This window comes from Stegodyphus dumicola, chromosome 4 (genome assembly GCF_044657685.1).
Source record: "Stegodyphus dumicola isolate Sdum_Otavi_A_Nest chromosome 4, ASM4465768v1".
Taxonomy (NCBI): domain Eukaryota; kingdom Metazoa; phylum Arthropoda; class Arachnida; order Araneae; family Eresidae; genus Stegodyphus; species Stegodyphus dumicola.
Window position 1 is genome coordinate 205,585,172 of NC_140771.1, and position 23,196 is coordinate 205,608,367.

General features: G+C 30.0%; 1 protein-coding gene across 4 annotated transcripts in view; it reads left to right on the forward strand.

Annotated features, from left to right (window-relative positions):
* Positions 1 to 23,196, forward strand: part of Chc (clathrin heavy chain) — a 75,263-nt gene that overhangs the window by 33,571 nt on the left and 18,496 nt on the right. For 2 of the 4 annotated variants that reach the window (XM_035376535.2, XM_035376536.2), the window contains 14 exons: positions 4,404 to 4,604; positions 5,254 to 5,361; positions 6,946 to 7,128; positions 7,231 to 7,368; positions 7,636 to 7,728; positions 8,015 to 8,086; positions 9,194 to 9,374; positions 9,586 to 9,656; positions 9,753 to 9,971; positions 10,333 to 10,598; positions 11,681 to 12,061; positions 12,375 to 12,558; positions 18,352 to 18,544; positions 22,291 to 22,448. In XM_035376535.2, the coding sequence (XP_035232426.1) occupies positions 4,404 to 4,604; positions 5,254 to 5,361; positions 6,946 to 7,128; positions 7,231 to 7,368; positions 7,636 to 7,728; positions 8,015 to 8,086; positions 9,194 to 9,374; positions 9,586 to 9,656; positions 9,753 to 9,971; positions 10,333 to 10,598; positions 11,681 to 12,061; positions 12,375 to 12,558; positions 18,352 to 18,544; positions 22,291 to 22,448 (2,448 nt within the window). The remainder of the gene's footprint in view (positions 1 to 4,403; positions 4,605 to 5,253; positions 5,362 to 6,945; positions 7,129 to 7,230; positions 7,369 to 7,635; positions 7,729 to 8,014; positions 8,087 to 9,193; positions 9,375 to 9,585; positions 9,657 to 9,752; positions 9,972 to 10,332; positions 10,599 to 11,680; positions 12,062 to 12,374; positions 12,559 to 18,351; positions 18,545 to 22,290; positions 22,449 to 23,196) is intronic. The other 2 variants (XM_035376537.2, XM_035376538.2) reach the window with 1 other exon arrangement.

A 23,196-nucleotide genomic window follows, 5' to 3' on the forward strand; every position in this document is an offset into this window, starting at 1 on the left:
AAATAAAATAAAAACATCTGCCCTGAAGATAAGGATAGTGCTGACAGATCAACTTCCAATTCATTGCACGCCTGCCGCAGGGTTAATGATAAACAAACGTTAAAGTTTAGAGAAACAAAGGATATGCCTTTATCCATTTTTTTGCAGCACTTCCACTTTTTGTTTAATGGACTTCGAAACATACTTTCACTTTTTAGATCCTTTACATATTAGTAAATATTTATCGGAATTATATCGAAAATTCTATTTGACATAATCGAAAGTTCAAGCTTATTTTTTATAAAATTGCTCTAACAGTCTGCAAAAAATAATAAGCCGGATGCAATTCAAAGATTAAGGAACAACGCAATCTGCAACATTAACTGAATTAGATAATTTTAGCTTAGCTTATACCGTCCGTTATACATTAAACGTGCATGCGTAAACGTATTTTGCACACGCGCAAACGCATATTCGCAGGTGTAAAGGTCTTACGTGCATGTGCAGAAAATTTGTAGCTTTGAGGTCCGGATTATAGATCATTCCGAATATGGGTGTCCGAATTAACGACTTTTGACTGTATTCGTTTCAAAGGGGAATTGAGTACTTGATTAGATGAGCACATTAAATATTTCTTAAGTGGATGGATGTTATTAGATGGAACACAAGAGGCTGTCATGGATGGTGACACAGATATTAAGTTGTAAATCTAGCAACATCAAGAAAGTGAGAGGTTGTTATCAGACTGTTGTCAGTTGATCAGTGATAAGCATTGAATGTAGTAAATGATGGTGATCTATTTTTCAAAATTAAGACATTTGCAGTAAAGGGAATCGTATCACAATTTTCACCAACAGTCTTATAGTGAAAAGTACTTTTTCAGGGCTACATGAGTGTAAAAGAAAAGAGAATAGAAATATTGCAATTTATCCATAAATAAGCCTTTTAAAAATCTTTTGCATACATTTTCTTAATGTGGTGGCTTTTTTAAAAGCATAATATTTCATTAATATTGTAGCTTGTAAATAATGGGATATTCACAAAATGTAAATATTTTATTCTTGTAATATTTGGGTAAAAGTGTATTTTAAGGCTCTTAGATTTCATTATGTAATTAGTCAGTGACCTGCTGGTTCACCGAGAAGTTCTGTGCAGTAATCTGGCCATATCCCTTTTAATATTTTTGAAAGATGAGCTAAGTAAAGCTGCAGGACCATATGAAGCTTATTTCTGATTGTTTGCAATTATTAGTTAGCAAATGGGTGAAGCTGCCAAATGTTGATTCCCCCTTCCCCAGGATAAAAAAGCCAAATAATTAGCAGAAATTTCCATTCTAAAATTTAATAAATGATCAGCTTATTTGTTATCAAAGTAAATTTAAAATTATCTAAGATTTTGAAAAATAAGTACATTTTTAATTTGAAAAAAACTGATCATGTAAACTGATGTTTGTATTTAAACATATGAAAGAAATTATCCTGTTATGAAATCCTACTGAACTGTAAAAGTAGGTGAAGGTACTAGCAGGCAAGTCTAAAGCATTCTGGCAAAAGTTTAAAGGACAGATCATATTTATAGAATAATAAATAAAAATTTAAATCACTTGGTATAATTCTTCATGCTGCATCACTGTTGTTTATTAATTTTCAAACAAAATCTTGTATTGCACACTTTTCTTAAAGTCAGGTTCTGTAATTTTGAAAATAGTTCACTTCATGCTGCTTTGCAGACAGGAAGTCCCAAATTTTAATCATGTTTTCAAAATGTGTAGGAAAAATGATTATGATATGAAGATCTTGCAATTATGTTAAGAGTCCAGTTCACTTCAACGTTACTTCGCATCATCAAAACAGTGTGATTTAATGCCGTTATTGGCACAAATCACACTGTTTTGATGTAACAGTGCAAGTATTTTATTTGCCTCTTTTTTATTTATTTATTTTTTAAAGGAAAGCTTCTATTGCTGAATGGGCTTTACTATAGTGTATACTTTTAAATAATATCCCATTTCCTTTTATATTTTTGTTTTAAAAATTGGTACTAATCTTATAAGTAGTGATTGATATTTTTAGTAAATGAAATTGTAAGATACTTTAATTTATGATAATTAAAATACTACTTAAAACAATTGCACTGTTTATATACTAAATAAATGTATGGTTAATTATAATAAAATTACATAACAACTGCTAATTATATGTCTAGTTCAGCTATTTTATTAAGCTTGCATACACTAGACTGGTTACTAGTATACCCATAACAAATTTATAATTATTTTCTATTTTTACTTCCTGTAAAATATTCCATTTAAGTAGATTATATTTAATTCTAATGAGAACCATGCTGTGATCAAACATTCACCTGCATTTTTATTTCTTAAACTCATCATGACATTTTAAAGGGAGCCCTTTTTTTGAATGGAAAGTGTGGTGTACCTATGTAAGATAAAGGTATAAAAACATCCTAACTTAGATTTAAAATAACCTCTGAAATTTCCTGTTTGGGATTTACTCGTTTTGTTCTAAAAATAGTTATGTGCTAATTATTAAGGTGTATCTTTTCACATTTTTGCATAATGCTTCAGCTAATAATGTTAAAATTCGGAAATTTTAATTAGCCAATAGGAAATGAGGTCAAATCAAAATTGTTATTCTTAACCAAACTTTCATTACTGTAACAAGGCCGTTTTTTCTCGGCTTTGCTGTCCACTACTGATCTTTTTTTAAAAAAATGTAAAAAATATCCGTGAAACTATTCAAGAACAGTAAAATGTCTTAACCAGCTTAATTGTGTATGTCTGTCTTTGACAAGCATTATTTTGTTAGTTATGTAATATTCAGTGATAAAATGTTGATGTACAGCGAATTTATATAGTTTGTATAAATTTACTTTGTTATTCAGCTAAAGCTTATAAATTATTTAAAAATTAATATAACTGTAGAATTACTTTACATAGTTTGAAATTTTTGGATTCGTTTAATTTTATATGCTTGCTAACGTGTATGCTTAAAATTGTTCGTAGCAAGGAAATAGTGATTGCTTTATTAATTAGTACACCTTAAAATATTTTAAATTATCATTGAATGCCTTTTAAGTATGTGTTGCTGTTTTCATGGAAATATCAAATTTAATTTTCAGAATTCATGTGAAGTGAATTTAATGAGAGAAATTTTCACCATTTTAGTTTGGATTAATGTAATTAATTTTGAATTTCTAGAAATTTTGAGTTATTTTGAGAATGAGGTAAATATGAAACATGAATGAAATAATTTTGAATAGTATTGAAGTTGAAATAAAAGAATGTAATTTTGAATATTATAAAAGAATATAAAAATAATTATGATAGCATCAAATTATAAAATTACAAAATAATGAATGTGAGTAGTATAAAATATCAAAACGTATGATAAACAATATGTTAATTGAATGTGAAGAGTAGATTGTAAGGGATATTGGCTCAAATTCAGAGGATTATTTTTATGTTTGAATAATTGTTCATTTTATATCTTCATATTTACAGAAGATGAAGGTTAATATTAAGAATTAATGTGATATTTTTTATAGAATTTTAGGAGAGGTATGTTTTAATACAGTTCTCTAAGGCCTAGTTATCCTTGCATAGAATGGAGGCCTTTTTAATTAGCTGCTCAAGCAACCCATAACCATTGGTGAAATATCATGCCAATCAGTTAAACTTATCAGAGCTTAATCAAATTAAACTTATCAGAGTTAAATCAGAGCTTAATGTTTATCAACAAGAGAATTTTTTTTGTTAAAAAGTCTATTCTGCCACATTCTCTTTGAAGAGGATGATATATAAAATAAAATCCTAACTTTAATCTTTTTTACTTTTCTGTCCTAAAATGAACAAACTTGACTCTTTTTAATTTTCCCCTCCCCTCTGAATTTTCAATTTTTTTCAGTATGCAAGTTGGAAATGGAAATAGTAGTTAACTTTTATCCTTCTTCTTAAACGTACCTTACTGAAAATTTATCCGTGTAATGTAAAACCAAGGTGAAGATCTTGTGTGTTGCAACATTATTCTTATTCATTACTACCATTAAACTCACCATTTCTAAAAAATGGTTCATATGAGAGTAGTACCACTCTGTTAAGTTGTAGTTTGTTAATAAAATAAATGCTAAATGTTTTCTTTGCAGTTGTATTTAATTACATTACTTATAAATTATAAGATTGAAAATCTTAATCATTCTGACGTTTCTGTAATTTACCTTTTATGTCCTTGTATGTATGTAGCACATAGTGTCAAGTTTTATACACTTGTTTCAATAACAATGAGAATTGAATGAAATATGAATTGTAAGGTGTAAAACAAAGTATTTTTATAGCTTTTTTTTTGGGGGGGAACAGATAATTCTAACTGTTAATCATAGTGATTTTCATTTTTATTCAATTATCATAGGGAATTTTAAGAACACCACAGACTATTCAGAGATTTCAACAAGTCCCCTCTCAAGCTGGACAAACAGCACCACTTTTACAGTATTTTGGGATACTTCTTGATCAAGGGCAATTGAATAAGTTTGAATCTTTGGAACTTTGTCGTCCTGTCTTGCAGCAAGGACGTAAGCAGCTGTTGGAAAAGTGGTTAAAAGATGATAAGGTATAACTCATCTGTTAAAATTAGTGTGAAAAATTTTATTTTTTTTAGATTATTCTGTCAAATCTGTAGGTAGTTTTGTCAATGTTGGAAGACTTTACTGTATGTTTTTATCTTTAAGTGAACTTAACTTACATCGATATATTTCTTGAGTTATATGTGGTTATATTGTTCTCTTAATATTGAGTGTAGGTTGTGGTCATCTTTTCTGAATTTTACGAGTAGAAAGTATGAAAAGTGCACTTTGAATTTTTTTTAAGATTTTGATAGTAATGAATGTAACATTAGCGAATTTTAAAAATTGCATTACTGTTATCTATTGCCCTTGTACCTGATGTGAGTAGTGATTTCAAGCAGTGAATAAAATTATTTTTAATGTGTGAAATAAATAAAATTTTGTAAATTTAATTAAAATGTGTTTGAAATAATTTGCTCTTTTAATTGATTCCATGGACACATATTATGTTACTATAAAAGTCTGTACTGAGATAAGGTTTGTTCATTTTTTAACAACTAAAAAGAATTCAAGTTTTTAACTAATTCTTGACTTTTAAAATTTGAATCACCTTTAAATTTGTTTTTATTTTGACGTTAACAAAATGCTAAATTTTTAGCAAATTTTTTTATAACTATCTTGTTTTTTAATTTCTAGTTATGTGTTTTACAGCTTGAGTGCAGTGAAGAACTTGGTGATTTAGTGAAACAAGTAGATCCAACCTTAGCCTTATCAGTATATCTGCGTGCTAATGTGCCAAATAAGGTAAATGTTTTCATTAGTTCACTGTGATTTTTGTATATGTTTTTAATGATAATTTTTTAAGGCAAAATAGTTAAAATTTTCTGATAAGTAGATTTTGAAACTCGCTGTTGATTTAAAATTTAAAAACCTGTTTCTTCTTTTCCACTAAACTTTTCACTCATTTTAAGGTATGTTCTATGCTATGATTATGTATAGTTATATGATATATTATATATTTCTATGTTATACATTTTATGAAATAGTTTTTTATTTTGATTTTAAATAAAAAGTTCTTTTATTGCTTGACTGACTAAACACTTAGAACCTTGGCTGGCATTCTGCTAAAACACTTAGAATTTGCCGGCAAGAAGGAATACTATTGAAAGAGGAAAAAGTCCCTGTGCCATCAGGTCTTCCTGTCATCACTAATATTCTGTAAATTTGTTTCATATTTGCAGAAATAAATACAAAGATTAGCATTAATTTGCAACTCCAGAAAGCAAAAATGTTGAATATGTTTTCCATAATATATGAATTTTACGTGAATAATGCGTATTCCATTTTTTACTTTTAAAAATAATGAAACTATAGTTTAAAAAGAAAAGCTGGTTTCCAGCCCATGCCAGTATTATGATCTTCTGTAGAAGAATTTTTTCCTTCCCTCCTTTTCTCCACCTAAAATATCATTTCCCCCAAATTCAAGTATGTATAATGCATGTAGATTTTAGTGCAAAAGGAAATATATTTTTTGTAATTAAATAACTAAATAGCCATGGTAATCATTTATTATCGCATAAGTAATTAACCAATTCCCCCCCAAATGAGTTACTATGCGTATGTTTTCTCAGATATGTAATAATTAAAGTATATATATAATAATTGTTTATTATCATAAAATTATTATAGTTATTACAAGAATTTTTCCCACTAAAATTTTCCCCCTAATTTAAATATGTATAATTCATATATAGTTTAGTGCAAAAAGAATTATATTATATATATTTAATTAACAACTATAATCATTTATTGTCATTCGATTTTAACTAATTAAGGATTTTTCCCCTGTGTATGTTATTGTACATACATAGCTCAGAGACGATAATTATTTATAATTATTTATTATCATAAAATTATTATCAGTTTTATTTATTATATTAAATTCATTTAATAATATTGTAGTGTAAATTATACACTAAAATATAATTAATTTTAATAACGATCATTATACAGTAACAGTTATTTGTTACTTTTTAAAATGTATGTATATATATATAGCAAAATTAAATTTTGAAAACTCTTATTTTTACCAATATATAAATAAGTAAATGTGCAAAAATGTAATTGAACTGTTAATTACTAATCATGATTAGCATTTTTATATTATGTGACTTTTACAGTAATTTTCTGCTTTTTTAAATCTGCATTCAATGAACGGAGATGAATGAAAATGATGAACATAAAAAAAATCCCTACTACATAATTTCTATCCCTCCTCTATTTCAGTAATAAATCGATCCAGGTGGCTGATGCGTATTTGTACTCATGGTCGCGGCTGTTGCAATTGCTTTGTTTTAATTCCTTTCTTTTATTTATAAATTTTTTCAGGTTATACAGTGCTTCGCTGAAACTGGCCAGTTTCAGAAAATAGTATTATATGCTAAAAAAGTTGGATTTACACCGGATTACATTGGGCTGTTGAGGCAAGTGATGAGAATAAATCCTGATCAAGGAGCATCATTTGCTCAGATGTTAGTGCAGGATGATGAACCACTGGCTGATATTAATCAAGTATGATTCAAAAATGAAATTGGATGTAATTTTGCATTAATTTACATTTAATTTTATGGGGGTTTTGAATTTATACTGACATGCATGTATACATGTTTCCAGATTGTTGACATTTTCATGGAGCAGAATTTAGTTCCACAATGCACAGCTTTCTTGCTTGATGCATTAAAAAATAACAGACCCTCCGAAGGGAATTTGCAGACACGACTTTTGGAAATGAACCTTGTTGCTGCTCCGCAGGTAAATTTCATTCTACAGTTTGTATTTAAAATTTATTGCTGTATTAGCTGTATAAAAGTAATTTTATGTTGCATTGTTAACTTCCCTTTAACAACTTAATGTAGAATAAGAATTACATTGAATATTTACATATATAAAAGTTTAGTGTGTAGTAAAACCTATAGTGATTTAAGACTTCCTCTGCACTTTATTTTTCGAACACATCATAAGTTAAACTGTATATGTTTATGATGGAATATGATTAAAATTCTTATATTCATTATTTAGGTTGCTGATGCCATCTTGGGCAATCAAATGTTTACTCATTATGACAGAGCTCATGTAGCTCAACTTTGTGAAAAAGCTGGTCTTTTACAAAGAGTATGTATATACTTTATTGAACAATCTTTAATAAATGTGGCTGACTTCTGTATTAAATATGTAATTAACAATTTTTGCCTTCCACATGCCTTTTTAAAGAATAAAGAATCAAATCATTGTTTTTATGCGAGGGAGATTCATGTAATTTTCTTATTTGTAGATTGCTTCCAATATTCATTGAATTTTCAGACATATATGCTATTGCTTGTATGTGGTAATAAATAAGATCTGTAACTGAATTTAAGATTTTTAATATATTGTGCAAATTAGTTTTTTCTTCTTATAGGCATTGGAGCATTATACAGATCTATACGATATCAAAAGAGCTATTGTTCATACACACTTATTGAATTCTGAAGTGAGTTTATTTTTTGTAATATTAGGATTTAAAATTTTTTTAATATATATCAAGGAAATCTTTAGTTGAATATTAGAAATTATGAAGATTGTTAAGAAATTTATATTTCTAAATAAATGCGAACTTATAATTGTTACTAGAGTAATGCAGATCTTTTTTATGAATATATGCCTGCTTAGTTGAAATGTAAAGCAAAAAAGGAGATTGGTCATTAGTCGGTAGCTTATAGCTTTGTATTCTTCAGAAAATGGGGAATTTTTGGTTTCAGTGTGATCTGATTATTTTATACTGCTCTACTGAAAGTCCTTAAGTATTAAGATAAAAAATATATACTATAAGACATAGAGCATTTGAAAATTTGTGAAGGATGTGTTATGAGAAACATTTCTGGCGGCGGTAATGCAGGTGTTAGACTTGTGTATTTTTGTCTGCCAGAAAAGTACTATTGGCTTCTGTAGTAAGTATTTTGAACACTTTTACAATGGGAGAAAACCTGTAATATAATTAAAAAGAGAAATGAAATCTCTAGCCCTGTGTAACTTTATTATGTAATTTGTTTAAAAAATACAATAGCTTAAAAATTTATTTTCTTTACTTTGCATTAAAATTATTCAGTAATTAAACTGTTAAGTGATTTTTTTAATTCTGTCTATGGTATAGGTTAACCTGAAGTTTAAATAAAAATACTGTAGGATTCTGATTATCTGAATATTTGTTATATGTATTGTCAGATATGTAAGATTATCAAAGGATCAAATAAAAATGTTTTGAAATTCATAATTTAAAAGGGGGGAATTGTTCTGTTATGTTAAAATGCAATAAAACAAAACTTTTTGAAAGAGTTTTGTAATTTCAGTGTACACAGAACAAACGTTTTAAGCAGTGAATGTAACCATATAAGGTAAGGAAGGTGGCCAGGTGTACTAAATGAACGTTTTGTTGCCATGTTAAAAAAAAATGCCTAACTGATCTCGAGTATGTTTTGGTCATATATGTTAGATATATATATTGTCTTTTATAATGCAGAAACAAATTTTTGTTTTTGCTCTACAACATAAGATTTTTTATGTTGTTGATATATTTAGTTATTTTTTATTTGCTTCACAGTGGCTAGTAAACTACTTTGGCTCTTTGTCTGTTGAAGATTCACTTGAGTGTCTGAAAGCTATGTTGAGCCATAATATTAGACAAAATCTGCAGATATGTGTACAGGTGGCAACAAAATACCATGAACAGTTAACGACGACTGCCCTTATAGATTTGTTTGAATCATTTAAAAGTTATGAAGGTAAGAATTTTTTCCCTTTCATGTGAATTTCGTGTGAATTCCCTTTCATGTCAATGTGATTTTTAGCATTCATGCATGCTAATTTTTCTTTATTCTCCAATATTAAATATAATTTAAGGAATTAATTTTGTTGTAAGAGTATTGCATAATTGTATGTATCTGTAATGTGTGCCATGTTTTTCAATATTTACCATGAGCATGTGATTTTTAGGCCTTTTTTACTTCTTGGGATCCATTGTTAATTTTAGTCAAGATCCAGAAGTACACTTCAAATATATTCAGGTAACGAATGAGGTTTTATAAGCAATGTATTAAGAATTTCTATAGTCCATACAAGTTATTGAAATGAATTCTTAATTACTTAATTTTATTTTTCAGTCTGCATGTAAAACTGGACAAATTAAGGAAGTTGAACGCATTTGCCGAGAAAGCAATTGTTATAATCCAGAAAGAGTGAAAAATTTCTTGAAAGAAGCAAAGTTAACCGACCAGCTTCCCCTCATTATTGTGTGTGACAGATTTGATTTCGTTCATGATCTTGTATTATATTTATATAGAAATAATCTGCAAAAGTATATTGAAATCTATGTACAAAAGGTAAGTTTGTGGTACTAGAGGTTTATTTTTGTCCCCTGTAAATAGAATTAAATGTATATGTCTTTAAATTAAAAACAGTATCACATTCTAGTCAAATTTTAGAACATACTGTTTAATCTAAGTAGTTTAATGTGGGAAATTGTATTTCTCTTTACTTATACTATCAAGTATTGCTTTAGAGAGAAATAGTTTTTATCGCAATATCTGTAAAGGAGTTTGTATCTTTATTGCTTTGAGGAAAAAGTATCAAAATATCAAGTGAGATCAAATAGTAAATGTTGATTGAAATTAATTCTGTTAAACATTTGGTCTTTAAACTCAATGAGTTTATAAAATGTACTTAATCTTTCTCATATTCCAGGTAAACCCATCTAGACTCCCTGTTGTCATTGGAGGCTTATTGGATGTCGATTGCTCTGAGGATGTAATAAAATCTTTGATAATGGTTGTGCGAGGTCAGTTTTCCACAGATGAGCTTGTTGAGGAGGTTGAAAAGAGGAATAGATTAAAACTTTTATTGCCTTGGCTAGAGATGAGGGTTCATGAAGGATGCATTGAGCCTGCCACTCATAATGCTCTTGCTAAAATATATATAGACTCCAATAATAATCCTGAGCGATTCTTAAAGTAAGAACTTAATATTTTTAAAGTTTTTTTATATAAGTTGATAAACTTTTGATTGTATTTTTTCTTTTCTTTTTGGGGGGGGGATAGCCTGAAAGTCATAATTAGGGAATATTAAATTTTGTAAAATATATGCTAGCTAGAGTGTTGGAAATCAATATAGTCTGGTCAGATTACACATTTGCAATTATAGAATCTCTGGTCTACCAGCTGTATAATATGTAAAATAAACTTATACCTAATCAATATTATTTCTTTATTAGGTGTAGTAAATTTTTGTTTTATACATTTGATAATAGCTGTAGAAAAGCATCTTCCAATTTAAATATAATTTTGTTTTTTAAAATGTTTGAATAATCATATGGTAGCATAATTTTAATTTTCTTCTACTGTATATTATATCTTTTTTTACAATTTCAGATTAAAACAAATTTACTCCTTGTGGCCAAGGTACTGTGTCAATTGAAAATACAGTACTTACTCATTTGAAATGTTTTAAATATTAACTTTTAAATCGCAGATAAATTAATATCTTTATCCCCTTTTCAAATATGTTGGTTTGTGCGAGTGTAATGTTTTGTTTACATAAAAGAAGATTGTTTGATTTTTCATTGAGGTACACTGTGCAAAAAAAGGGGGGGTGACAGTTCTATATCTCCTGTTCTACTGGGCCAATTGACGAAGTTCAAATTCCATTTTTCATGTCTCGAAAGTGCAGCTTAGGATATGTGTTACATTTATATATAGCATTGTTCTAATTAAGTATTTTGCCACAAAATCTAACTTCTTCTGAAATGACAGGCCAATTTTTTTCCGTATTTCGATTCCAAGACTCAAATTATTCCTAAATACTAAATTTGGTGCAAAATTTACGGAGAAAGTCAAAAATTTACAGTTCTAATGCCATTCTGCAGGTATTTTTTAGAATTTATTGCTCAAATTGGGGGGGGGAGAGCTTAGATGTGTTTTAACATAAGATCAGTTTATTATATTTTTAAGAATATTAATAAATGTTACTTAAACCAATGGTTGAAAATTTTTAAATATATTTTATGTAATTCTGCTAATCATGTATTGTATTACAGGGAGAACCAGTACTATGATAGCAGGGTCGTTGGGAAATACTGTGAAAAACGAGACCCTCACCTAGCATGTATGGCTTACGAACGAGGCCAGTGTGATCGAGAACTTATTAAAGTGTGTAATGAAAATTCTCTTTTCAAAAGTGAAGCTCGCTACCTTGTAAAAAGACGTGATCAAGAACTTTGGGCTGAAGTATTAAATGAAAATAATCAATATAGGAGACCACTTATTGATCAGGTTGTTCAAACAGCTCTTTCTGAAACACAAGATCCAGAAGACATATCTGTGACTGTGAAGGCTTTCATGACTGCTGACTTGCCAAATGAGTTAATTGAGCTATTGGAAAAGATTGTCCTGGAAAATTCAGTTTTCAGTGATCATAGGTAATTCTTTTATATAATAGTTATGTGCAGTTTATTCACAGATGTGTTTTGGTCTTTGCGCATTTATTTTGTATGGATTTTTTGTTTCTGTGCTATTAACATTTTTAATAATTGGCTGGAATAGAACATTATTTTGTATTTTCAAGCCCTTTGACAAAATGTAAACACTTTTAAAATGTAACATGACTGTTAGATTAAAGTCTTGTTTTTTTTTTTTTTTTTTTCCCCCTGCTTAAGTGTTAATAAATTTTTAGTTCTTTATTATAATATACATATATGTTTGAAAAAAAAAATTTTTTTTTTGTATTTTTAGGAACCTTCAGAATCTCTTGATTCTGACTGCTATAAAAGCAGACCGTACCAGAGTAATGGAGTACATTAATCGTCTTGATAATTATGATGCTCCAGATATTGCTAATATTGCCATTGGAAGTGAATTATATGAAGAAGCTTTTGCAATTTTTAAGAAATTTGATGTAAATACATCTGCTATTCAGGTATGTTAAATTTGTATTTGATATAAAAAGTGTTAGATTATTTTATATTCTGTTAGGGAAATTAAAATAATTTCAAACTTATTGACTCTTTGTTCTTGTATTATGAGTTGGTGAGAATTAAGACTCCTTCAAAGACTGAATAAATTAAGACTTACGAAAAATAATTTGCTAAAGTACAGTTCTAAGTCCGAAATCTGTTCTAGTTGGCAATTCCAAATTTGTAATTTTTCTGGATATTAGATCATCAATTTAAATCTAATAAGATGGCTTAAAGTGTGAAATAGTAAAAATTAGGAAGCATTTATGACTATAAGGGAATTAAAATTAAAAAAAAAAAAATCAGTGTTTATTTGCTTTATTAAATATTTTTTCATTATATGTTGCTTAAAATGCTTGATTTTTTGTGCTAATACTTTCTGTTTAATTCTATAGACAGACACAATTTCTTGTTAAGTTCCATTCTTCAAGTTTAGTTATTAAGTGCGAAGAATTCCCATTAATCAATTTTTCATTTGCTATCACTGTTTTTAATATTGATAAAGATATTTTATGGATTTAGAACCGTATTATAGATTTTGCTATTTGTTAGTTGATTGATGGTTAGGGCATTGTCATCACAAATGGAAAGTTTATGTCATCTTCATATATTTCTATTTCTCTTGATTTCTTCAGAAATTCCATTAATTGGAAAATTTCGCTTTTTGTTTATGATGTTTGAAAACCTTCGTATTTGCTGTCTTATCATAAAGCTTAGCTAGTGTCTGCTGTGCACTATTGGTTGTGTATTTTGAGACTGAAGATGTTATTTCACTATATTTGTTTTGCTTCTATAGCATGCGTATGAATGTAAGCCTGAATTAAATTAGTTTAGCTATTTGTTATACTTAATGCCTATTTCCTGCACAAGTTTAATGCTTATCCAAGTCCAGAATGAATTCTCACATATACTTAAGGCTTATCCAAGTCCAATGCAGGACATTTTGTGGCCCAGTGCAATCTCTGCAGGTCTTGAAATTCTGCTGCAAGTACTCCCTAAGTTTTGAAAATTTATGCCTTCCTTTACTTGGTGCTTTTCTAAAAATTTTACCTTTCCTAAATTCTGCCATAACAGCTGATGCCAGTCTTGGCATTATCTCAAAATCAAATTTTTTTTTTTTTTTTTTTTTTTTTGTAGGGAAACAAATTTCTGTTAAATTTCTCTTCAATACTTATCAGTGTAGTAAGCCAAAGTTGGTAATCATCACTGGGCATAATGCCCAACATAAAAGTTTACCATGTTATCTGATATAGCTGTTACATAGCCAAATTGTTGATAATACATATTTATACTATTAAATTACTACTACTTTATTATGGAGGTATTTTATTTAGTGCCAAGGTGAAATTAAGAATCAAGTCTTTGCACGTCTTTGATCAAAAAGCATCAAATGTGTATACATAGAGTGTACCCCCCCCAAAAAAAAGTATTTCTGAAAGAAAAATAAAGTTTGCTGGTTTTTTGTAGGTCTGGTTTTTAATCATTCTGGATATTGGAAGTCTGAATTTCAGACTTTGTACTCTAATGTGTTGTAGATTGTTTCGGTACTTACGTATTAATGCCACCACAGCTGCAGATTTGGTGGATTTTAAATGCCATTAATCTACACCTAAATTTTCGCAATAAATCATAAATTAAAACTCTTTATTTAAAATCAAAGTCAATTGGATTTGGGTAGAAAATGGGCCGATATAGAGTTTAACATAGATTTAAAACAGTCTTTATTTTCTTTGACCTGATGTACTGGATGTTTTATAAAATTAAACATTACTTTCTGAATAATAGTTCCTGGCTTTAAATTTGGCATGGTAGCCATTCTAGAAGGATAAATCATGCAGTATTCACAAACTGTATGGGAATTTTTCCATGGTCTTAAATTTTGAGTGTAGTGTGAATATTGTATTCGTGGCTTTTCCATGTCACTAAATCGGTGAACTGATTGATATGTGTCATTGATGTATGTAACTCTTATTAGCTATCACTAAGAAGTGAATGAGGGAGTTCTAACTTATTTTCAGGTTAAAATATTTCTGAAATAGCTGTCCATGGGCATCTCTATCAAATGTGATATTGGGTTTGCTTGTGCCCAATTACTTATTAATAGAGCTGAGTAACTTCATTGGTTCCCAAGAGCTTTGAATTAGCTGGTAGAACAGATGAGTTGAATAGGATAATGTGTTAAATGAAGGGTTTAGTTTCATATCAACAGATGCACTATGTTATTAAGGCTAAGCAACCACAACAAATATTGCAAAAATCCCTCACAGATATTGTAAAGGAACAAAAGATTCATGATAAGATTTTATAGAGATGAGATAAAACTTTAAAAAAGGGGGGGAATCCTTTTCTATTATATCCACATAAAAAGGGAACATTCTCGAAAGAAATAACAAAAAATTGTTGAAACAGTTGATCCTGTTGAAATTAAAGATAAGAATTATAAACATACGTAAAATTCACAATGGTGGCATTGTGGTTGAATGTTTAAAGATGACAACACAGTTTTAGAGATGAGATTAAAGTTAATCCTTTGTTAAAGCATGAGATTTAAGAGAAATCTTTAATGAAGAAACAGCCTAAAATAATTTTGTATATCCATGGAAAATTAAAGAATAAAATTCCAGAAGCCATAAACGAACAAAATCAGATCTTAAGTGGATATATCAAACTGTTTTCAATAAAGGCCAAAATTTCTAGTTTACAGGATTGCAAATATTCAACCGCATAAATTTAAGGCAACCATTAACCCTTCCCAACACACTACCTTTTAAAGTCGGAGTTTTTTTTTTTTTTTTTTTTTTTCTTTCTTTCTTTAAGGTAGGCAGTCTAATTAGGCCTAGAGGTAACAAGTAAAATTTTGTGAAGCAATTATCGTTTTAATTCTGCGGGTGTGCCCAAAGTGGCACGCTGATTGAATAGAGCTTCGAAAAGAGCGCTGAAACAAGCATTGTTGTCAATGAACTGACTGATGAGATGGGGAGAAACAACGAATACAGACTCTCAGTTGTCCTAGATTATCGGTGAGCCCGGTCTGGGCACACCTAGGGTTCGCCGTTTGATTTTAGGCAAGATTTCAAGGTAAAAATTTTAAACTAATATAGAATAAGATTAGCATACAGCCAAAAATATAACATAGAAATTTCTTTTCAAACAATTCCTTTTATACCCTAAAAAAAAAAATCTGGAAGATTTTGAAAAATGAGGATCTTAAAAAACTAAACATTGGCTAAAATATATGGACTGGTTTTTGTTGAGCTGCCATCTACTATAAATAAAGAAGGTTCAGAGTAACCTATAAATCCTTTTTCATTTGATTTTTCTGTGCGTACGGAAAGAAATTTTTAGGTGTGTCCACACAGGACACACTGTGCCGCAAAGGGTTAATAAAAGTAAAATTAATTTGAAATGGTACCAGATATCGGTTAGAGAAAACCTCAGTGTAGTAAGGTGCTTTTAATGCCAAGAATTTAATCATTTTCACAAGAAATGTGTAAAGGAAGTGATTTACATTAGATGCTCACAAAAAGATCAGAATCGGTGAGATTGCAAGAATGATCCTGAATGTGCAAGTTGCATAATTGTGACTAGCAAGTATAAAATGGTCTAGACACTAAACAGTTCTAGTGTAGAAAAAAATTGTGCGCATCTAAAAAGGCAATTCAGTGTACTAATCGGAAGGACTGATTATATTTTAGATAGTCGTTTAAAAGGGGTTCAAATTTTGAACCTATTTTTCTAGCGCCTCAAAAGGAAAAGTTATTTGTTTGATTTAAGGGACTGTAATAATTAAATCGATGGTTATGGTGAAGTGGATGTTAATGATATAGAAGTTCCTCTTGATGCATCAGTGTTTCAAGCTGAAATATTGGCTAGAAAGAAAGTTTTTGGATTCAGGACATGGAGTAGTGAATGTCTTCTCAAATAGTAATTGTTAAAACGGTTAGTAATCTCATATAGCTAAAATAAAAGTGGTTATGTCGAAGACGTTATACAATTTAGTTTGATACACATAAGTTGTTGTTGCAAAATGCTTTGGAAAGAAATTTTGGAATATTTTTATTGGTTACATGGATGTATCTCTATTCATGAAAGATATTTGTATGCTAAATTTGTTACTGAATGAGACGCTGACATTGAACACATTTTATGTGAAAATTCAATCTTGCTCTTCATAAAACTAGACATAAATAAAACTTCTTCAAAATAAAGTAACAAAATTGGGTTTGGTTAGAATGATAAAAGAAATAACAAGACATGAAAGTATTATTTGTAATATGTAATTAAATTAACTCTGTTGTTCTCATAGTAGAAAGAATTTTTCATAAAATTTAAGAGGTTAACTAATCGAATGACATGTTTATACAATAAAAATTGGATGTTAACTTTGAATAGTATATTTTTGTGAATGAAATGGATGTTATATTTGTTAATTGTATTTTTGACACGAGTACTGTTTCTTTTATGTTCGATTTAAGTATTATCCTTTTGGTTGAGCCCACCAGCAGTCGAGCGGTAAAGTCGCTGAACACTGGTAGTTCGGTCTGAGGTTCGAATCCTGCGAAAGGGCTGGCTGCATGGGCATTTTCGTGGTTTTCCCCATGTGTAACGTGTATACGAGCCAGTTTCCCTTAGAAAGTCCTCCACGAAGGCATCCCTCCCCTTAGGCAGATAGCCCTAGTGTGCTTTGCCATAATTAAATAAACCAAACCAAAACCTGGTTGACTTATTCTCCTGTAAGTATAAGTATTATTAATTGATGTAATACAAGTTGTATTATGCTCTATTCTGTATGTTGTGTTAATTATTTTTTGTTTAATTATAAAGTTTGTATAATAAAGATATATGTTGATGGTCCCAGGAAGGTCTTTCAAGGGAAGGCTTAGTATGGTGGTGGTTAAGGATTATGAATTTTTAAATGATTGGTATCAATAATTCCTGCATTTACCAGATTGGTTAAACATGTATGTTTGAGAAATACTAGTGCATGCCAGATGTAAATACTTACTTGGAGTTCTATGATGTAAAAATAGGTCCCTGATACTAATAAAGCGCAATTGTCAGGGACCTATTTTATGTGAATTGGTACACTTGCATCTTTTTTTTTTTTTTTTTTCCCCCTCCCATGCAGTCCTTTATTTGTATTCCTTTGGAACATGCTTTAGCCAGGAATCTTAATATTTGAGAATAAACACTTAATTTACTGCTTAGAGAATACTTGTTATGTTGCAGAAAAGAAATAATGACTTGGACTGAAATATACTGATTACCAGGTAAAAATATTTAAACACCAATAAATAACCCCAATAAAATACTTTTCATGTGTATCATTTGCTAAGTGACCGTGAGAGATGTATTGATAGTTAAAGAGATAATATTTACACCTGTTTGTTTGAAATTCTTTCCAGCGGGGGGTAGTTGTTATCCGAACTACTGTGCTGACTGATTAATTGGATGTAATGAAAACAGTTTACCAAAACTTATGTAAGAAAGTAGGAAAATAAAGATTTTATGTATAAAATTCATTAAATAAAATCTTATAATTAAAAAATTTAGTCTTAAATCTTTTGAGCAAAATGAAAGGAAATACGATATACGCTTATTACTATCAAAATAATTATTACATTTTATTCAGCTAATGATGCTCATCATTCTAATAATTAATTCTTCTTTTACTATCATGCTTAAGAGATTAATAGCAATGTATGTTTATAACTTTTAGAACTATTGGTTGCCGACATCTTTTTTTTAATTTCCAGGTTTTAATTGAGCATATTCAAAATTTGGATAGAGCTTATGAGTTTGCTGAAAGATGTAATGAGCCTGCAGTTTGGAGTTTACTTGCTCAAGCTCAGTTGCAACAAGGAATGGTGAAAGAGGCAATTGATTCTTACATTAAAGCTGGTGACCCATCTGCTTATATGGATGTTGTACAAACAGCTCATAAAACAGGTATATTTATATTTTTCATATATCAAATAAAAAGAATGTAGTTTCTTCAAGTCATTTCTCTCAAAAGTTGACATAATGCATATTTTTTTCATACTTGGACCCCGAGAAGAATATGTTTCAAGAGATAGTATACAATTCTCAACTGCATAAAAAATGCAGTCCACGATTAATTCCTTCAGAGGTGATTTTATACAATTGTAGAAATCAGTCTGTATACTTTCTTCTTCATTTGCATAGTTCTTTCTTTGGTTATAGGGTGAATTTAATAGAATTTCTCAGTGAAAATATAATAAAAGTGTTTTTACAATGTGCAAGAATTTTCATCCATGACAGTAGTCTCGCCAGTGATCAAGCGGTAAAATCGCTTAACTCTGATAGTTTGGTAAACGGGCTGGCTGCTTGTGCTTACCCATGTGTAACATGGATACGAGCCAGTTTACCTTAGAAAGTTCTCGATGAGATTAATTTTTAACATTTTCATCAATACATCGGAATACAGATAATTTGCAGTATAAGTAGTTTTCTCATGTAATTTAGAATTTTTATATGAAATAAGGTTTATAAGAAATTTTTCGGCACTTGATATTATCACCGCCACCTTACTAAAAGTCATTAAATTCTGACAAACATGTGTATAACAATTCCTCATTTGAGCAATGTTGTCATTTTTATATGCAGTTTTTTGTTACTTTTTAAACTCCAATGGATTTTATAGACAGATATCGATATTTTTCATCTTTTTTTTAACCCTTTGTACTCCACAGTCGTAGCATGGCAACTTTGAAAGATAATTTGATAACACTATTTTCACTGTTGCGGAGTCACTCCAAAATTAGTGGACTCTTGTAAATGCTATGGCATTATTGTAACTGATAACTCTGTTGTTCCTGTAGTTATGCAGTTGTGTAGTATAAGCTGATAACTCAGTTGTTGTGGCACCTAGAAATAACTTTGTTTTTGTATAAATGCAGGGAGATATTTTGGCATATGCTTATTGTAATCAATATGGCAACTGAACTTCTTCCAGTTGTGCCTTTGTCAACATATTCCTTACCTTAAAATGGGAGGAAAAAGTATTTATAAAAAAATAGCATTACTTATCGAATAAATTGGTAGCTTGTATTAAAGTGATTGGGAATTACTGAAAAATTATATGAGAAATTGCTGAGAGTGCATAGGGTAAAAATATGTATCATTGTGAAATTTGCTAGTGAAGGAAGAAACTCCAGTAAAATTTCTACAGGAATACAGTATTTTGCCTTAATATGGCTAAAGAGAACTATAATAAAAGGTATTGGCGGATAGCTAGTGCACAATGCCGAGATTGCACAACTCTGCAATGTCAATGCAGAGAGAAAACAGATCATTGTGTACCTAGAGAGAACAGTGGGAGAAAAAGTACAGGACTTTTTGCAGAAAATTTAAGCATTTTATTTTTTTAATGTATCATATAATCCTTATTTAATAATTAAAATTTGTATTTTAAATTGCTAAAATGAGTACTTTTCCGTTTCGCCGGTGAAAATCTTGCCAAGCAGACTTTATTTGCGAAAACACACAGTATACATATAAAAAATGTTGACAAATGTTAGTTCTAAGAATTTTTTATTTTGAAGATATAAACATTTTTAAGTCGTATAAAATTTTGTAAAAAAGCCAATAAATGAAGACAATAAATTTGTAAAAAGACATTAATTTAAGAGTTTACTATGATTTCATCGTACAGCATCCTAATTCGCCGGTTCATATCATGTGACCCCAAGTGATCTCATTTTGCGTAAACTACGCTACAAAAATCTAATTCTCTCAGTAATTATCTACATTAATTTCAAGTTAAACCTTAATTTGGAATACAAGTTTAAATGCAAGAATTATTTCAGTTCGTACTCAGAAACGACTTAAGCTTATTCAGAAATTATGTAAAATTGCAGTTCTTTACTTCGCTAGTGCATTCTCATTTGAATTGATGAATTTAACCCTTGACTTTGCCTTTTCGATATTTTCGCCACCTGGTGGATGGTGTGATTGCATCCTAATTGACTTAATTACCGCCCGCGAATGGCCTTAGGGCATAAAATTGAATTATCCGGTAAAAATTCTCTGTAATTGTATGCCAGTATTGAAAGAAACAATCGATCTGAAATGGCTGCGACTTGTTTTGAAAATGTTAAAGTAAAAGGTTACCAGTGAGGATATTTTGTTTGGTATAGGTTGTGCCATTACTGGCAACTTTATCACTTGCACTGGCAAAACGGAAAAGTACCCTAAAATGTTTTTATTGATAATGTTTGCTGGCTTTCAATAAATATCGATAATTTGTGAATCTCCCCCTTTTTTAATGTTGTGAAAATCGGTTAATTTGCACCCAGTTTACTCTTAATACCTTTTACTTTTTCATATGTACGAGGGTTGGAACTTTAATAGTGGCAACTATTTTTTTACAAGGAATACAAAAGTGATTCATGTCACCATGTTTTACAGTCCTTCAATATAGTTGCCAGCATTGTGTACAACCCGTTTCCAACGACGTGGAAGTCGCAGAATACCTGTAGCAGCGCCTGTTTTGTTGATAGTTTGAATGGACCGGTCTACTGCCGCAAGAATCTCAGGAACTTCATCTTAAGAATTAAGTCATAGTCACAAGGGCTTAGATCTGCGGAGTATGGTGGATGGTAAAGCACTTCCCAGCCCCATCGCTTGAACAAATCAGTCACAGCTTGTGCTGCATGCGGCCGAGCATTGTCATGCAAAATGAGAGGAGTGTTCTGCAGAAAGTTTCGCCGTTTTTTTCTCAAAGCTGGTCAGAGATTGTGCTGCAAAAATGAGCAGTAATACTGCGCAGTAACGGTCTGCTGTGGGGGAACGGTATGCGTTAGGATGACATCATCACAGTCGTACACGAGAATCACCATAACCGTTCTTCGCGTCACTCCGCATGCGCGTGACGTAGGCAGGACGAGTCTTTTTGCTGAGAGATAAGGTAGGTATGTAGTTCACGTGTGGCATACACAATATTCTTTGGTTTAGTTGCATAGCGTTTTTTCAGCTGTGTTGCCATTATTAAAGTTCCAACCCTCGTATAAAACTGCTAAATTGTAGCAAGGTGGTTGCATTAATATGTAAATAGCATTTTTTCATGATGTGCAAGTCTAACCCTGCAATATTAAGACCATTATAATTTTTATGAAATTTTTGTCTTTAATAAGTCTTAGACATGTATGTAAAGATTATATTTTCAGTGTTTCATTTTCTTCAAAAATTAAGCTTCAGTAGGTTGATTTCTTGTGATACGTTATGATTATAAAATTATACATGACAGTTTGATAAATCTCTACTCACATCAAGTTGTTGGTTGATATAACTGATAACATTCTGAACAGAAATGTTTTGGTTACTTCGGTGTTAATTAGCGAACAAAATCAATCAGTGTATAATGTATGCTACAGTTTGGATACATCTGACTGTAGAAGACATTTTAAAAACTTCTATAATTGTGAAATCTAAAATATTTATTGATTCAAATAAACTGTAAATTAGAGCTTTTTAAAAATTTTATGTTAAATATATTAATTACAGCTATGTTGTTTTTGATAAGCTTTTCTTTTAATGAGGCTTCTTGCTTAAAATGTTTCTAATCCTTTGATTCTTGAAAACTTTTTAACTGAGTTCTGTTGTGGTTTATCTGTAGTTATGAATTTTAAAGTTTTCTTGACTAATAAATTTGTGAACTATATATTTAAATCTAGAGAGCTGGGAAGATTTAGTTCGATACTTGCAGATGGCACGAAAGAAGGCACGAGAATCGTATGTCGAGTCTGAATTAATATATGCTTATGCAAAGACAAACCGCCTTGCAGATTTGGAGGAGTTTATATCTGGCCCCAATCATGCTGATATCCAAAAGGTGCTTTCTTTTAATATTTATAATATGCAAAATACATAAACATTTAAATAATAAGCTTTTAAAAATCTGATATTGTTAAATAAGAAATTAGTTTTTGATGTGGATATATTAAAAAGGATTTCGTTAATTTTGTATATCAAGTCAAATGCAGTATGATGATATGATGAGACTTATCGATTTTTATGTACAGAATATGGCAGTGCCTCGTAACCCCATGTTACGAAAGCTGGAAGAGTGATCTGTTGTGTAAATAATGTGAGTTTACGTCTATAGGACCTATTATAGAAAAGGAAAATGTTAAATTATGTTACAAACTTTAAAGTTCATCTGAAAGTAATAAATTAGATAAATTTATATGTATACATATTTATCTGTTGTACAGATATTTAGGTTTTTGTGCAATTCAGCTCTATTAAGGAAGCTTTGTAAGGTGCAGACAGGCTCGGTCTTCTATTGATAACAGAAAACAAGATTTCATTTGTCAGAGTAAGAGAAATAATTATTCGAAGTATAAACAAGTCTGCACCCTTTTTTAATAAAAAAAATGGGCATTTTGAAAGAATGGTATGTTATGTTTTATCCAAAGTATTGTCCATCGCTAGCCACTACTTTTCCCCATCTTTGGCAGCATAAGGATTACCACATTGGAAAAATGCTTCATCTTTCGATGCTATCCACAAATCAATGCAATTTTTGGTATCTTCATATGATGGGAAGCGCTGCTCAGACATGCCATGGGTCATCAATG